This window comes from Pithys albifrons, chromosome 3 (assembly GCF_047495875.1).
Source record: "Pithys albifrons albifrons isolate INPA30051 chromosome 3, PitAlb_v1, whole genome shotgun sequence".
In the NCBI taxonomy this organism is placed as follows: Eukaryota; Metazoa; Chordata; class Aves; order Passeriformes; family Thamnophilidae; genus Pithys; species Pithys albifrons.
In genome coordinates, this window is record NC_092460.1 from 7,540,393 (window position 1) to 7,557,865 (window position 17,473).

General features: G+C 46.6%; 1 protein-coding gene across 2 annotated transcripts in view; it reads left to right on the forward strand.

Moving 5' to 3' along the window:
* PRICKLE2 (prickle planar cell polarity protein 2) overlaps positions 1-17,473 on the forward strand; it is a 104,524-nt gene that overhangs the window by 60,076 nt on the left and 26,975 nt on the right. Inside the window, exons 1-2 of one of the 2 annotated variants that reach the window (XM_071550319.1) lie at positions 2,256-2,725; positions 12,654-12,837. In XM_071550319.1, coding sequence (XP_071406420.1) covers positions 12,706-12,837 — 132 coding nt within the window. In that variant the 5' untranslated portion in view covers positions 2,256-2,725; positions 12,654-12,705. Of the gene's footprint in view, positions 1-2,255; positions 2,726-12,653; positions 12,838-17,473 lie in introns of those variants that run through there. The other variant, XM_071550318.1, reaches the window with a different exon arrangement.

A 17,473-nucleotide genomic window follows, 5' to 3' on the forward strand; every position in this document is an offset into this window, starting at 1 on the left:
TGCAAGGTGACTAAAGCTGCTGTAGATTGTCCCACAGAGCACACTGGACAAGAGGTGGGGTTGGACACTTGGGCTAATGCCCTGCAAACCTTCCCCCCAAGAACAAGGCCGAGTGGTGGTCCTGCTCCAACAGCACTTGGAGCACTAATAGACACTTTGCTCCAGTGTTTGTAGCTGAAGGGCCTTTGCTTCTTGAAAGGAAATGCTGATAAAGTCAGACATTTTACTCATGTGTTCAGTGAAAACTAGTGCCTACAGGGCCTGCTGTAGGGACTGGCTCATACTGCTTGTGCCGGGTAGCCCTGAGTCAGTGCTGTACACATGGAGCAATACATTTCCAGGGAACACGGGCAATTTCTGCTCTACAGCTTTTCTGCTCAACATTATCATTTTATAAGCAGGCTTCTTTATTTGCTTTTGCCCAACTCAGTTTTGTCTCATTTCCTTTGTATTGTAATTAATATGTTCTGAGTTTAAGAGGAATGAATCATCTTGGGGCCGTGGCATGTTAACCAGAGAAGCAAACTGACAGCCTGCCCACAGTGCCAGTGCAAGCTGGAAGGGGCAAAATGGGCCAGTTTAGGAAGCTGAAGGATGTGGGGGGATTTTTCCTAGCAGTTCGGTTGCTCTGTGTATTTGTAGGAGTTGGAGGGACCATCCTCAGCACTGCAGCCATCTCCAGCAAAAACTCTTCCTCCATGAAAGGAAGGTCTGACCTGGCTGGGTGCAGTAACAGGGTCAGTGCTCAGTTCTTGGACTTGCAGCGGGTAATACTAAAAGGAACTGTAAAAGCTGAAATGTTTAATCAATGTCCCTGAATATTTTCTTTTGTCTGAAGTTGTCTGAGGCAGTTCAGATCCCTGCACATTCTTGGTTTGTCCCACTTGACCAAAGGATCTCGCCCTTGAGATTTTAAGTATAATTCCATGTAATGAAACATAATTTATGAGCCCTAATAATAATAATTTAAGGCATTTGAGGGCTGCAGAAAGACTCACAGCTGTAGTTTCTGTATCCTTCTGTGTTCTATAAACATAGCTAATACTGCCAAGAGCAAGGTCTCTGTGAAATCTGGAGTTATCCAAAAGATTGGCAGTTCTTGGTTCCTGTGTCTCTTACTGTCCATTCACCTGGCTGGTATCTCCCATCTTCATGCCCTTTGTTATCTCAAGGTTGGTAGTGCACAACCTCTTGTCTTGGGCTCTCACCCAGAGCTCAATTTCCATTTCAATCTGCATCTCAATATGCAGTTTAGGAGTCCAGCTCCCAGACTAGGTGGATTTCTCAATACGAAGCACTGTACGTTGGACAAGTTTTATTTGCTTTCAGTGTGGTTTTTTGAGTCTACAGAAACTAGATTTTTTTAATATCACTCACTTTTTGCAAATGCAAAAGCTGGGAAGTACACTCCTCCCATTGACTTAAGGATTCATTTGTGACCACCAAAGTCCCAAGCAACGGACTTCAAGAGCAGCAGAGGAGATTTGGCAGTGTAGCTCCTTCTCTGCATTTTCTTTTCCAGTGGGAGGGAAACACAGGGGAAAGAGGCTTCATCATTCCCGTTGAGGTGGTGTATTCCTGGGGCTCGCAGTACTCACCTGAGACACACATAAAAGGTGTGAATCGTTCATCTGTTGTGGCCGTATGAAAGAAAATGTATTAAAATATGCAGTGACCAAAATGCCATGCTAATAACTTGTGTTTCCCAGAAGATTTAGCCCCGCTGGTGCACAAACATGCTGCGTCTAAAAACCAGTAGGGAATCATAGCAAATGACTACAGAAAATAATTAAGAGGGCATTGAAAGCCAGGAGAAAAAGGATACGTTGCTTGGAGCCAGCGGATCATTGTGTTAATAGCTCGTGTACCTAAGAAACGATGCCTGAAGTTTGACAGCAAGTCGAGGTTCGGTCAGCATCAAATAGGATGATAGCTGGCGAAAGATAATTAGTGTCTTCACACCGTTCAATTTGGGCTGCTGGTGTGGAGCCAAGTCTTTGAAACACGCACACGCAAGCCAGCGAGGAGAGCTTTTCGCCCTCTCCCTTCGCCTAAGCTGCCTACAGGATTTATTGATTTCGAAGAGTGGGCTGATTTCCATGTAAATAAACGGGCGGGTGGCCGGGCCGCGGCGCGCGGTCCGGATGGGATGCGGTGACTTTGGCTTGCTGACATCATTGCTCATTAACATGCAGGAGAGGAGAGCAATGCAACAGCAGAGCCCCGCGCCGCTCCCGCGCCGCCAATTATTCTCCACGGGCTGCATCGCTCCTCGTTAATGCCTTGCGCTCGGCGAGCAAATTGGACATCCTCTTGCCACCTCCAAGGGTCATTTAGTGAAAGGCAGGCTAGAGCGGGGAGCTGCTGGATTCATTTGGATTGGGAGAAAAGAGAGGGGCACCCTCCAGAGCTGGATTTCAGAGCGAGGCAGTTGAAGGGAAAGCTTAGGACTTGGGGCAGGAATGGCACGTTTTTCCACGGCAGGTTTCCTTCGGAGACGTGCCGCGGTCAGTTCGTGCCTGCTCTGAAAGACTCCGACAAAGCCCCGTCTGGCAGCAGACGCTGGCGGTGGGCTGTGCCGGGAGCTCGGGATGCTTTATGGCACTGCGGTGCTCCAGCTGGTCCTGGGAGCAGCCCACCAGCAAAGAGCCAACGGGCACAGCTAGGATAGCTCGGAAACCCGTCGGATTCTCTCCTCCTGCACTGTCATTGTCAGTGGGAACAGGTAAGGAAAGCTGCCTTTTCCAGCGACCTCAAAGTTGTGGGGTTTTAGGAGGGATAGAAAGTAGAAGGGAGGAGGAATAAGCAGTATTCCATGGATGCACGCAGCTGTGTGCTAACTTTGCTCAGTGTGCTGGTGGTGGTGAGCTGCGAGGCGCTGCGCTGCTTCTCCAGCCTTTGCTGTTCTCTGTGTTCATTGATGTAAAAGGTTAATTGTTAAATTGCATTTCTGCAGCTGCAGGACATCAGGGAGAAACAGTGATGCCACCATAATGGACTTTGCATTTTAAAAATAATCAGGAAGGCTCAGCTGGCTCTAATAGGAAATAAAAAAATCCTCTCTCGGTGTTAATTGTATTGCTCTGGTAAATGCAGCTCCTTGAAGCCTGTGTTCTCTGCTCATTTTCTGAGCAGACTGCATGCAGACTGGGGCTATGAATGAGTATGTTGCTGTTCAGATGTTTATTGTGGTGGTTTTGCCTTCCTGAGCATAGAAAGTTTTAAAGTAATAATCTTTCTATGCCCTTCCTTGTTCATGCCAGAATGCCAAACAACCAACCTAGAACTGCAACTTGGGGGTTACGTTTTTCAGTGCAATCTTTTCAAGTCCAATTTCCTTTTTTTCCTTGTCCCTTGAAGGAACATTTTAAGCAGATGTGACACAGACGTGACCTGTGACCGTAGAAAGACTTTAATCTAGTTACTCTTTGTTTTCTAGTCATGATTCCTTGGCGGTGCTAAACACAGATTGAATCTTTTCAAGCCATTGAGGATTAGCGCTGGACAGAAAAATGCCAAAATAATTATTTGCACCAGATGCAGTGTCATCCTTTCAGTTTTAGCTCTCTTATCTTGTAACTTATCTGACTTATTTTCATTCAGTGATTATTTCCCCTACTGTGGGAGCACTTACGTGTCTCGCATCACTGCATTGTGTTTATAAGGGTGCCAGCCTGAGCCTGTGATAAAGATTTGTAAAGTAAAACTCTCTGCAGCTAACAAGATTATATTTTGCTTCTTATTTTAATCTCCTCCTGTTCTGTGTTTTCTACCAGCCAGATTCAGCTTAAGAGAATGACCCAGCTTTGCGCACTTGCTGTTGGCAGCCTGGCTCGGGCTGAGCCGGCACAGGCACAGATCAGGCTGGCAGTGTTTGTTTTCGCAAGCAGGTCGATGTTGCCTGTCTCGAGGGACACTGTTTAAGCCTTAACTTTTGAAGTAATGACAATTTTTAGCCTAGCTCATCCTGCTTCTGAGCTTTTTCCCTATCAGCCAGGATTTTTCCTTCAGGACATACAGTCTGGGAATTGCTGGGATTGCAGGGTGTTTACTGCTTGCCGTGGTTTCTGCTTGTCATGCTTCAAATACAAACTGGTGAAGACCCTTAAATTAGCATGTACAGCCCCAGGGCAGGTTGCTGGGAACCCTCTCTGGATAGATGGGCTGCATCCAGAGGGGCTGTGAGCCTGGACTGGGATGGGGTAAGGAGAGGGGCAGGAAGATAATACTGCCTGTGGAGAGCCCAGGGTTATGCAAACTTGAGAAGACAGTGCGGATCCACATGTTGAACAGAGACAGACGTCTCAATGGAAAGCTGGGTTTGGATCCAGGGAGAGAGCCTAAATCTTGCTAGAACCCCATGCTTGGAGAAAATTTTCTTCAGTTACAAGCAAAGCAGAAAGAACACCCAGCTCCCCATCTTGTTAGGCAGAAAAGCCACCCAATGGTATAAGGAAGATCTGACAGGATAACATTCAGGGTAAGAGAGGGCTTTGTCACACAGACCCCCATTGGCTCTTGGATGGGGAGCCCAGAGGGAGAGTTTGGCATGGTCCTGCTGTGCCTGCTCCCTTCGCTGCCCCATCCCCATCAGCCAGAGGCCACATTGGTCTTCTGGGGTCTTTGGGGTTGTAGTTGTCCTGCCATGGGGAATACCAAACCCCCTGCCCATTCTCTTATCTTTTTTTGCCTTTCAAAACCATGAGATTGGTTCAGCATTGTTTGTTGCCCACCAGCTTCAGGGTTATTACCACAGTTTCCAAGCCTGTTCTTCTCTTCAGCTTGGGAACTAGTGGTTTGCATTTCTCCATGACTGGGGGGAAATATGTGGTTGTTATTGTTTCTGTATGCTAAGAGCTGGACTTTTAAGGGGGGGAAAAATCCCTAATATAAATATGCTGAGAGTAGTGGTAAGCCTGTAAGCTGGCAGGCTGTCTCCATCGTCTTGGATGTGACAGAGCAGCCTGTTGGATGTCTTTTTTCCTGGTAGCATGGCTGGGCAGCAGGCTGGAGCCCACTGCAGCTTCCTTTGTCTCTTCTCTCTCCCACTTGCTTGATTTGCCGCTCACATGGATGGGTAGCACTTTGTCCACCTCTGTCTAACCTCTATTACAAAAAAAAAAATATTGAGTCTTCTGCAAAATGTCCTGAGCACTCCAAGTAGAGAGTTCTTCTGAGAGCTGCTGAGTTATTAATATACCTTATTTAACCATCTCATCTTTATGCATCAGAATTTTCCTGGATCATGTCAGGGGTTGCAGCTCATGGGAGCAGCCTGGCAGTGTGGTTCAGGTCAGGAGGGTATTTAAACACTCTGGGGCTCTCACCCAGCTCATGAGGAGAAACAGGAGCCCAAGCAGGGACCTGTGTGTTCATTGCAGAGCACTGAGGTGCACCTGAGCTCCCCAAAATGCTCTATGATGCGCCCCAGATCCCTCCCTGTGATTTAGCCACAGGTTGGAAAGGTTGGTCAGGCTGGTTGTGTTTGAATTCATCCTGGGATGTTGCTGCAAGATCTGGCCACAGTTTGGGGCTATGGTTCTGTGATTCCTTGTTTGCCTAAGAGGGCACCAAGACACCCTAGATGAGGAATTTGGGGGTTGTGCATTGTGCTGCATTTTGTCCTAATTTCTTGGTCTCCTCTGTTGTGCTGATGGTTGTCTGCCATGTGGTGCCTCAGACCACAGACAGCAAAATTGTAAGGAGCCTGCCTGGAGGCTGCCCCAGGCAGTGCTGTGGGGAAGAAGTGGTTTGGGAACAGGGCAATGGGGACCCATAAGCAGATGTTCCACCTGCTTCTCAAATGGATGGTCCTGATTCACCAGGAATGCAGAGCAACTGAAAAATCCTCAGAGACTACTTTTGCTCAGAATTGGCTGCAACTGGCAATACTGGAGATAGTTCTTTTTTTATCCTTCTTTTTCTTAATTAGACAAGAATAGCTTTTGCAATGGTAAAGAATGAGTCCTAAAAATAAAATTAGTCTCCAGCCTGAGACCAAGCATGGACAACATCATCCACAGAGGAGAATTTTTCCAGAAGTGGAAATGGGGTTTGTCATAAAAGCTTCAGTGTCATCCTGGATACCTTCCCAAATGCTGCTGTTGGCACTGCAGAGGTCAAGGAGGAACTAAAAAATAAAACAATATTGGAAAGTTGACTTGCCTCATGCAATTTGCGTTGGTAGAGAAGACAGATAGGGAAGATGGAGAAGAACCTGACTTTTGCAACTCCTCCATCCTCTCAGTGTTTCCCTACCTACTGTGGACCTTTACAGAGGTGGGTGGCTACACGTGCTCCCTCATGGCCATAGAGATCTGGGGGACTTGCATCCATAGGATGCAAACAATTTGATTGCTGGATTATTTCTCTCTTCCTTGGCTTCCTGGCATTGCTGTTCTGTCTGCTCTGTCGCTACCACCTGATGCTGATCCTTCAAGCCAGCTGTTCTGACAGCATGTTGTGTCAAGTGAATGTCAGCCTCTCTTGGCTGTCCTTGCAGGCCAGCAAGGGCACCTTGTCCTCAGACTTTGAATTGCTGCTACTGTAGGTGCCTGTGTCTAATTCACCTCCTCCTGCACCCCAGCTGGGCAGGTAAAAGTTTTTGCTAAGCTTCCTTTTCAGACCAGGCAGCACAAAATCTGCAGTTCATTCCCACTGATAGCTGGGGTTTTCTTTCAGCTGAAGTGACTGGAAGAGCTGGGAAGTTGCAGAAATATTTTCTCCAGAGAGATGCTGCTTTGTCACTGAGGTCCATGGGAACCTTGGGGCCATGAGCAGCAGCTGGCTGAGGGATGCTGGGAGCATTTGGTTCAAAATACAGTGTTAAAGAAGTTGGAAAAGGAGACAGAACTTCCACCCAAACTCTGTTTTGAGCACAAAAGCTCAAAGGTTCCTCTGATGGAGGTGATGGTCAGGGAGATTATGGGAAGCCATGTCTGCTGCCTGTGGCTGCTCCACACCTCAGCTTCCCCATCTGTGGAATAGGAGAGCAGTGACTGTATTGGAGAATAGCTGCTGGGCTCTCCCTCTGGCAGTGAAGGACTATGTTAATTTTTCCATTTAGGTAAATGTTTGCTCTGCCTGTGGGGTCTGGAGAAACGGGTCTGTGTAGCTGAAGCTCGCTCAGGGTAGGAAGATGCCTCATTAGCTCTCAAATGAGGGGAGGAGATAACAGGAAAGTATATTAAGACACCCTTGTTAGGAGGCTCAGGGGTCACATGAGCTGCCCCAAATCCTCAGCCTCTCCCTTTTCCGAGAAGTCCTGTGATTTTGTGATTTACTGACTTATGGCTGACCCAAAAGCATCATTGCAGTCAGAATGATGGCACAACACTGGAAAGAAATCAGGCTGCCTTGTATGTCTTAAGCCAAGTGGAAAGGGAATTGCCTGTCTGCATTTACACACCCCATCCGAGCCGAGCAGACAATTGGTTTTTGAGGGATTCCAAATCTTGCATGTTAATGTGTGCACAAATGGATGCAAATCCTGTATTAGGGAGCACAGCAGAAGCATTGCATGGCCCGGCAAGGCTGTGGTATTTCTGCTTCTTGCTTTGTCTGGAAACAGAGCTGCTCCCTGATACAGCCCATTTATTTCCATCCCAGAAGAAACAAGTGAGAAGCAGAGATAAGCAGCGCCGGTGGGTGATAAGAGCTGTTTACTGAGTTCCTTCTTTGTCCGAGAGGAATTTTAACATTTCTGCCACAATTTTAAACTCTCACTTCATTCTTGCTATTGCCAGGAGGGGTTGGGCTCTTGCGCTGCCCTTCCTTGGAATATCTGTGGGTCCTAGGCTGGGCAATCTTTGCCTTGGTGCAATTTGCTGCACTGTGTTCTGCGTGCCTGTCCACCAAGCTGGAAGAGAAGAGCCCTGAGACCAGGAGTTTCTCCTGCAGACAGGGGTGTGCTGCCCTCACAACCAAGGGAACCCCATCCTGCCTGTGCCAGCCCAGACCCCAACACACATTGGGAGAGGTCAGCTCACATGGCTCTTTTGCTGAAGCTACACATGACTTGCAAGGACCCCCTTTGCCTTGGCTTCCCCCATCCCTTTTGCCCAGCTTTTTACCTCTGCTTCTGATTTCTCTGTTTGGAGTCTGCAGGTTTTTCACAGCAGGGAGACCTCATCTCTCTTCAGAAAGCTGGGGTCATGCTCACAGCTCTCTCCAGAGCCCCTTGCACATCACTAGTGTTTTCAGTGTGGTTTAGCTTATTGTTGGTGCCATTGCTGTGATGAAAGGGCTGTGGGAGGCTCTAGAGATGGCAGAGGCTGTGCTGTGCTAACCACAGGGTGTACAACAAGGGACTGCCTCATCTCAGAGACCTCGTGGGTCAATTGGGTTCACATTGAGCTGTACGTGGGTGGACCTGGGCTGGAAGTGTGCTTCTGCATCCCAAATGAGAGGGACTCAGGAGCCAGGTTCTCTGCTTGGCGTGTTGGATCCTGTTTGCTTCAGATTTCCTATTCTCATCCCTAGAGAGAATAGGGCTGGTGTGGGATGGTGGATCTGTTTGCACCGCCCCCCTGCATGAACGTGTGCGTGGAGATGTGACTGGGGATGGGGGTTAGGGTCTCCTCTGAGAGAGGACTGACCACTGTGCCAAGAGCACCATGTAAAAGCAGCCCATGCAAAGTAGAGCACATCCATCTTGTAACTTCATCACATGAAGCTCTGGCCTTGAGGAGAAAAAATTTTTCACTCTGTTTTTGAGCTGTTACTGCTTTGTACCATGTGAAGTCAATTCAAAGCAGGCTTCGTTCCAGCTAAATCTGACACCAGGAAATGTTCTTTTTCTCCCCATTTGCTTTCTGCCGTCCTGGCCCTGCTACAGGACAGCTCTGTGTGCAGCTCCATGCTGAGCAGCCCTGCCGATGCTCCCCAGCCTGTGCCTCCCGCAGCAGCCTGGCTGCTGGCTGTCTCCTGCTCTTCTGTCCCCCCTTTTCTTTCCTGCTTAACAACTCCTTTATTTACCTTCCATGCCTGAAGCCAGTCGTGCTGTCAGCTCTCCTTGCTTTGTTGAGAAAAACAACTTCATTGGGTTTCTCCTCACCAGCTCTGAGCTCCTGGAATCAAGTGATGCTTCAGGATGTCCCCAGCTTTTAGTAACATATCCAACATATCTCCAGCCTTGTGTTCTCCCTGGTGCTGGAGATCTTTCTGAGTCACTTCCCTGAGACAAGCTTGCAGACCTTTGTCTGGGATGAGGGCAAGATGGAAAGGCTTGTGAATGAAGACAGGATTTCCAGACAGTGTTTGGCGTTAATTTATCTGTGCTTAAAAAACACCTGCCCACGTTCTTCTCAAGTTGAGCAGGGCTGTGCAAGCCGCAGAAGTTGCTGTTGCCGAAGCTTTGGTAGTGGTAAGGTGAGGCTTTTGTCTGGCCAGAGCCAAGCTAATGGGTTTCCCTTTGCAGGTGGTGCCACCCTACCTGGGCTGCTCCAGGGCTCTGCACTGAGCATCTCCAGGCTCTACTGCTTTTTCTGCATTAATGACTAATGAGCTGTTGCTGATGGGAGCAGCCAGGCAGGCTGCCAGCCATGGCCCTGCTGCTCTCCAACACCCACCAGCTCTCTGTCATGGCATCAGCACCCACAGCACATTGTCACTGTGGTCACTGACACGTGCATTGTCTCACTTCATGCTGCTCCGCTCTGAGTGCCGTGGGGGAATAGTGTTTTTTCAATTTCATCTCACATTTGAAATGTACATTTTTATATTAAATTTTTACTGTGGGGAATTATTTTTAATTATAGTGAGCTGGAAGACGATAAAATAAAGTTGAGTAAGTGAGACATATGTGAAGAAGTCATGGAAACCTGATCATAGAAGTGGAAAGACACTCCTAGGACACTGTGTATTGTTCCCATGAAACAGCATATCCTAATGTAAAGAAAATTGTAATTAAAGTTGTTAATCTTCTGGTTTTAATGAGGGGAAAGGAAGGGAACTGAATATCTCAGAGGCAAGATCTTGAGTTTCGTGCAGTTTGCCCAGGGAGGTGGCAGAATCCCCATATCTGGAGATGATTGAGTTTTAATGGCGCAAAGTTGTCCTGGCTTGGGGACATCACTGCTGAGTAGACAGGCTACCTGTGTCATTTTCATCCTTTGTTTTCCTGACCAGAGAAGCCACTCACCAGCAATACACCCTTGCCTGGGATGGGGCAGGAGGGAGGGTGGGGTAAATCAACTTCCTAACCCAGTCCTTAAGCTCCTGGCTGAGTGAGCTTTGGGGTGGTGGGAATGACATCTGAGATCTACTTGGTCATACATCTCACCTATTCCCTCTTTGACACTGTTATTACAAGTCCTGATTTACCTCATTTATTAAAAGCCAGGACCTCTGATGCTCTCCTGCCATCTCTCATCTCCTGGACAGGATGTGTCTAGACGGGAAGGAGGCAGAAACCTGCAGGCTGGCTTTTTCCCCTTTGGAGTGCTTATGCTCCCAGCATTGCTGCTATCCAAGCATGGACTGTTGGGTTTGTCCCCCTTTGAAGCTTGTGATTGATGTCCTGAAAGTTAAAATTTGGCTAAAAAGTCCTAAACTCCATTAGAGTAACTGTCTTTAATGCCGAATCTGGGGCTCTGGAGATGGGAATTATTCTTAACATCTTGTTGCCTATTGAGCTGCTTCACAATCATACAGTGAAATGAGATGGAAACAGCAATGACACTGGTGGCTTTGCTGAGGCAGAGCGCCCTTCCACGGTAGCTGATTAATTAAAGTATTCACATGAAATGGTACCTTGATTGTTTTTTAAGGAAACAGCCAGAGGCGATGCCAAGACTCTCTGACTGGACGCAAACCAGACACTGGGGTGTGTGGGGGTCGCTGTGTGGTTTAGATCTGATGAAAGGCAGGAAATGGGAAAATCTGGCAAATCTCCCTGGCTTGACTTCATGGAGCCTCTTGACTTTTGCTGGAGTGCATTTTTTGTGCTGTTATGGCCAAATGGAAATTTAGACTTGAAGCTGGATCCCAGCACTAGTATGCTTAGCTGGCTTGTATGCAGTGGTGAAGAAGAAGGAAAGGTGTTTGAAAATTTCAGCCCTTGGGTTTAACTCTTGCTTCCCTCTGAATTCCTTTGTTTTACCTTAAAGCAGAGAAACCTGCAATGGCAGCAGGAACTTTTCCCTTGCTTTATGTATGCTACCTTATTATTTCTGAGATGTCTCCCTTCTGCTACCCAAGTGAAATCTTATCTCATTCCTCAGAAGTCAGTGGTGCTTCATTAGTGCAAATTAATTCAGAATCCTGTGTGGTTGCTTTAAAATAGATACCATTGACCCAGACTGTGCAAGAGCATTGAGTTTTCAGAAATAGAAGCCAATTTATCAGCATTCCCTTTAACCTCTTTTTCTTTTTCGGGGGATGTTTTCAGCCAGGTTTGTCCTTCACTGTTACCCTGGTGAAGGGGTGTGATGATTAGAGGGATGGAACACCTGTCCTGTGAGGAAAGGCTGAGACAATTGGGATTGTTCAGCCTTGAGAAGAGAAGGCTCTGGGGTGACCTTATTAGTACTTTGTCAGCCTTTCAGTACCTGAAGGGGGCCTATAAAAAGGCTGGAGAGGGATGTTTTACAAGGGCATGTAGTGATAGGACAAGGGGGAATGGATTTAAAGTGAAACAGAGTAGTCTTAGATTGGATATTAGGAAGAAATTCTTTACTGTGAGAGTGGTGAGGCCCTTGCATAGGTTACCCAGAGAACTTGTGGATGCACCATCCCTGGAGGTGTTCAAGGACAGATTGGATGGAGCTCTGAGCAACCTGCTCTAGTGGAAAGTGTCCCCATCCATGGCAGGGAGTGTTGAATTTAGATGATCTTTAGGATCCCTTCCAACCCAAACCATTCTGTGATTCTGTAATGTCCCTGCAGCCCTGCAGGTAAATGCTCAGATTCAAGCCTGTGAAGAAAATCTCTCACAGGCCATAAGCTGCAGGAGCAGCCCCTTAAAAGAAGTGTTAAGAATAAGTGATATTTGCAGTGAATTAATCTAATAGCTGTTGAATTGCAAGCTGTGGGCTGTTCTTTCAGTTCATCTTGTGCTCTCCTCCCTATTCTGCTCAGCTGCAGCAAGTGCTGCCGAGCAGGGTGGTTAAGATTCCATTGTAGTGTGACTGTGGTTTTTGTAGCCTCCCTTAATTTAATTTAGCTTTATATGTTCAGAGTATAATCAATTTTTATGCTACTTTAATAAGGAAATTTATGCTATCAGCATGCTAAAGGGACTTGTCATTCACAGCTTCCCAGTCAATCAACCATTTTCCTTATTAGCAAAGTGCTCAGCTGTCCTAAATTCGGTAACAACTCTGCAATTACAGCTGGCATGTCAACCTGCACCAGGCCCTTGCCTGTGCTGGCCCCTGGAAATACTCCTCATGGTGCAGTAAAGGGACAAGCAATTGCATATCCCCAAACGCTGGGCAGTCTGACTCAGCTGAATTGCCAAGTGTTGTTACAGCAAACACGGACTTTTATTTCCTCCCTGCAAGAGACAAATCCTGCGTTTGGAAATGCCTGAGCATAAGAAAGGATTGAGTTTAGTCTCTGCAGGCCAGCAAGTGGCAAGAATCACTCTGCTTTCTTATTTTAAAGCACAGCTCACCGAGACATCTCTTTTTTTCTCTCTCCTCACCTTGCAGGAAGATTTGCCTTCACTGTAAGTGCTCCCAGGAAGAGCACATAGTAACAGTTATGCCTCTGGAGATGGAGAAGACGGTCACGAAGCTCATGTTTGACTTCCAGAGGAATTCCACTTCTGACGACGACTCAGGCTGTGCCTTGGAGGAGTATGCGTGGGTCCCCCCCGGCCTGAAGCCCGAGCAGGTAATGATGACACCACCCAGTTAACAGAAAATAATCGTTTTAATATGTTCTTTGGAAATAGTTTCCCCGATTTTTCTTCTAGGGGCAGAAGCACTTGTTGCATATGGCTGTTTCTGGGTGCACTTGGGAGACTTGCAGAGACAGGTCTGATCTGAATGCACAGATGGAACCAAATAGACATGTGATCCTTGTAGGACCTGTGGTTTTCTGTGTCTGTAGATGTAATTGGTAATTGAGAGAGGGGAAACAAAATACTTCCAGGATGGGATTTGTTGTGGTTGTGCAAGGGAAAAGATACAGATGTATCTACTAATATTTCACTGGGAAAAAAGCAACAGGACTCCAGTGTTCCCCAGGGACTCAGTGCTTGTGTTCTGCCCTCCTGGACCACTCTGCCCTGTGGTAAGTCCAGGGCAGACAGTCAAAGCTGGTAGATTACTCTGAAAAATGGGCCAAAGGCTTTGTGGTTTGGGTTTTTGAAGCATGATGTTTATGCCTTACTGGAAGGAATAGCTCAAATAAAGCTCAGGTCTCTTGGTGTAGGAATTGAGCTGGATGGATTAGACCTCAGTGTGCTGTCTGTGCAGAGTGAGCATTGATTCTGCTTCTTCCAGTTTACACAATTTCTTTGGTTTTTATGCTGGTCTTTTACATGTTTGACTCAGAACTTAATTTGCAGAGGAGATTGCAAAATGAGCTTAGCCTTGATAATTGCTATGGCAATCATTTTAAATTGTGTAAGGAGGCTGGGAGAGGGTGGAAAGCTTTCATTCTTGCTGTTGTGGTTGCTGTCCTTAAATACTGTGTTTTCATGAGCTTTTATTCAGACCGGCTTAGGCATTTCCTGAAATATTTTGGCACTACCCATAGGCTGTAAATATTATCTGTCTGATTAGAGAAAATCCAGTTGGTTTGTCGTTTATTTTCTTTCCCTTGTCTTTATAAGCCCTCGCTCAGGGCTCACGTGAAACTCCACAGCATCGTGTGTTTCATTTGGTGCCATCCAACCGTGCAAATCAGGCAGCAGCCTTGTTTTCTGTCACCTTCCTTATGTTAGAGGCTCCCTTTGTGCCTCCCAGGAGATACAAGACACGGTGTATGGAGAAATGCAGATGGTCCTGAAGTAGCTCTGCTGGTCCATCATGCTGTGGGGACCTGAACCAGTTGGATTTGGGGAGTCCTGTTGAAAGACCAGCCCCAAGCTGGTGCCACCTGCTCTCTGCAGTTTTCTGTCCAGGCATGACAGTGGCTTCTGGAGCCCAAGCTGGCCAATGTTTCTGTAGCTTTGAGTGGAAAATACAGGTATTTAGTGACAGGTGGCACCTGAGCAGGTAGACATGGGCTCTAATGAGTACAGCATGGCATGGACAGCAATTGAAGTCCACTCTAAGCATGGTGGTGACATATTCCAGAAGAACTGTGTGTTTCTTTGATCCCTCAGGTGTTCTTTAAGCAATACTGTGCTATCAGGGGGTTTGGGATGCTCAGGAGAAAATAGAAGTGCATTAGGTCTATCAGTAGTTACTGATATCTCATGCATTACCCAGGTTAATGTATTTTTAGGTTCTTTCAGCATCTATTTCTTGCAGAAGGCACAGTGCTCCTGGTTAGGAACACTCATTTTCTCATTACGGTCCTCTGTCTGCGTTGCTGGGCCTTTTAGCAGATTTGCCACTTCAGACCTGTCTCTAATCACCATGGAGATGAAGAGCAGCCTTAAGCAGAGCCAGAGACAAGCACTGAAATCCATCCAGCAGAGCTCATTCACCAGCCTTTTCGTGACTTTTCACATGTTAGATGAGCCACTAAGCAGACAAAAGCGAGGTGTGACTTCCCTGGGCTGTGCAAGAGCCACATTGCAGGGCTGGGGTTTGTCCCTGGGTAAAGAGCAGCACTCTGAATTTCATTGAATCGTGGAATGTTTTGGGTTGGAAGGGACCTTAATGATCATCTGGTTCCAACCCCCCTGCCATGAGTAGAGGAATGCCACCTACTAGATTAGGTTGCTCAAAGCTACATCCAGCCTGGCCTTGAACGCTTCCAGGGATGAGGAATTTCTCCAGGAGTTAGCACATGGTGAGGGTGTCACAGGGCTGGGGGTGCCCTGGGGTGCAGGAGGGGCCATTTGCCTCCCACGGGGTAGGAGGTACCTCTGCAGTGACTCGCTGGAGCCGTACAAGGCGGCAGACAGAGAGACAGACACGTGGCTTTTTGGTCAGTGAGTCAGGTGTGTGCACATGATGTGGAGCCTCTGCAAGACTGTCTGCCACGGAGCAGCTGGTGGGCTCTGCTCTGGCTGAGGACACTGATGTCAGGCTGGACTGAAAACACAGATTTGTGGGCAGGGAATTTTTCACTGCCTTCTGCTCTTTCACTGTCGTATTTTTTTACATGAAACAGATGAAATGAAACAACTTTTTCTGCAATATTCTACTTTATTAAAATCTCTACACAGCATATGAACTGGGGAGGTAAGTGTTCCCCTGAAAGACAAATGCAATTTTCTTATTATACTTGGACAACAGCCTTCCTACCTCACTATTCTTGGGAGACAGCGCTCACGTCTCACTCAACGCAGCAATTTACAGGATTTCAGTGGGAAGGAGTTGGCCTGAAAACATGACATCGGTTTTTGGCAGTATCCACAGGTCATTTCAGAATTTAGAGAGTCCTTTCAATCTGAAGCTTAAATTGCTAAGTGTCATCTAAAGGGAAATTGACTCAAACCTGTACGGTCTCACCAGATTCCTGGACACTAATTCAGGCATCAGCTGGTCTTTGGTACCTGTCAGCTAGGGAAAATCATATTGGTTACTTTATACCCACTACTGAAGAGAAAAAAAAAATGGTCCAGTGTTCATAGATATTGATCCAGACATTGCAATGAGGAGTGGAGTTGGAAGCTCTCCGTTATCTTACGACTTATCAATGTATAACATTACAAAGTGCTCTACTCAAAAGTCGTAAATATTATGTATTTCTAAATATGTTTATAACACAGGGATTAAGATAGGAGTACAAAAAATTATAATACCACTGTGTTAAGGTAGGATAAAAATTCATCTGAAAAACCAGATAAAATGTATGCCATCTCTGCTCAAGAATGAGGGGTATAAACTGAAAGGACAGTGGAATTGCTATTTCATTGGAGAGCTTGGTTTGTCCAGCCTAACAAATTGAAGGGTTATGATCACTCCCTATGTATTAGAGGAGGAAGAGCAGTTATTCAAGCTCCAGCTTTGGCACAAGAAAATAGATATAAACTGGTTCCAAATGCATTCAGGCAGGAAATTGGAAGAGATTTCAAACCATCAGAGGTGTAAGGCTCAGCGGCAACCTGCCAACAGGGAGAGAGATGGGTGAAAAACCAAGACTGAGCTCCATAAATTACAGTGTGATTAGAAAATGTGGTTTCTTATAGTATCAATCAGCTACACAGGATGGCCAGGAGGCCCTTGTGGAGTCTAATCCCACTTGGATGGTGAGAAAGTTCCTTATGAGAGGAGAGGGACTTTTGGAAGATAAGGATGCAGGTTGGAATGGCAGAGGTGGCTGTACAGAAGCTCGGGACATGAGCTTTGAGAAATACTCTTTTTTTGCTGCCTATAGTTTGATGGTTGGATAAAGAAATAAGTGTGAAAGTTTTGAAATGGGCAGACACCAACAGAAACGTGTCCTCAGCAAAGCCAGATCCCAGACCAAGCCTGGCTGCAAAGTCAGGGGAAGGCAACTTTGGGAGCCAGTTTGTCTGCTGGGGCTGGCAGTCCGACAGCTGATTCTCCTTGCACTGACATAAGTTTGACGGCTGATACTTAAAAAGGAGTCCTTTTGTGATGTGTTTTTCACATTTTTAGGCAAGGAAGGCATGTGTAAATACATGTGAATGTGCAGCCTTGAATTCCTTGGGCCTGTGGTTTGCAGAAATCCAAAGGGGTTATAACATGCCAGCTTGAATTTCTGAATACAAGGGATTTTTGAGGATTTCTGTCTTTATTGTGTCTCAGTAATAGGAGCAGCTGGTTATGGGCAGAGATTTCCAATTAAACAAAAGATGGGGCTCTATTTCAGTGGTGGTGCAGCTTTCTGTGTGGCTCCAACATGCCAGTATTTGAGGCCTTTGCATGTGCCATAAGAACTTCTGTCCCTGTGTTGTCAGCACAGTTGCTCTGGTTGACTCCCTTAAAAAGTTATAAAAATCTTGTCTGAACTAAAATTAACAGCATGAAGGTTCAGGGGACTGTTTTCCTCTTAAGGTCACCGTTAGAGCTTGGACCTCAAGAGCTTCACAGTGGTGTGAAACTCATAGCTGTCACAGGGAATTTATTCAAGGGTAAACGTACCTGTTAATTCCTTTTCTGGATCTTTTGCAAGACCTGCAGCCAGGGCTTGAGTTACAAAACCTCCAAGGTTCATCAGTTGCTGTTCAGGTCACAAAGTGAGGAAAGGAGAGTGGAGGTGAACCTACATTGAACATGCATTTACACCTTATCTAAAGATACCCATTTTCACTGCCCTGGTGTGGTAGAAGGTGCATTATCTGGGCCAGGCATCTCTAGGGGGACGTGTGTCTCATTTGTGCCTGTGTGTCACAGTCAAGTGCATTGTACCTTCTCGTCCTTTCTTGAGACCTCTCTGT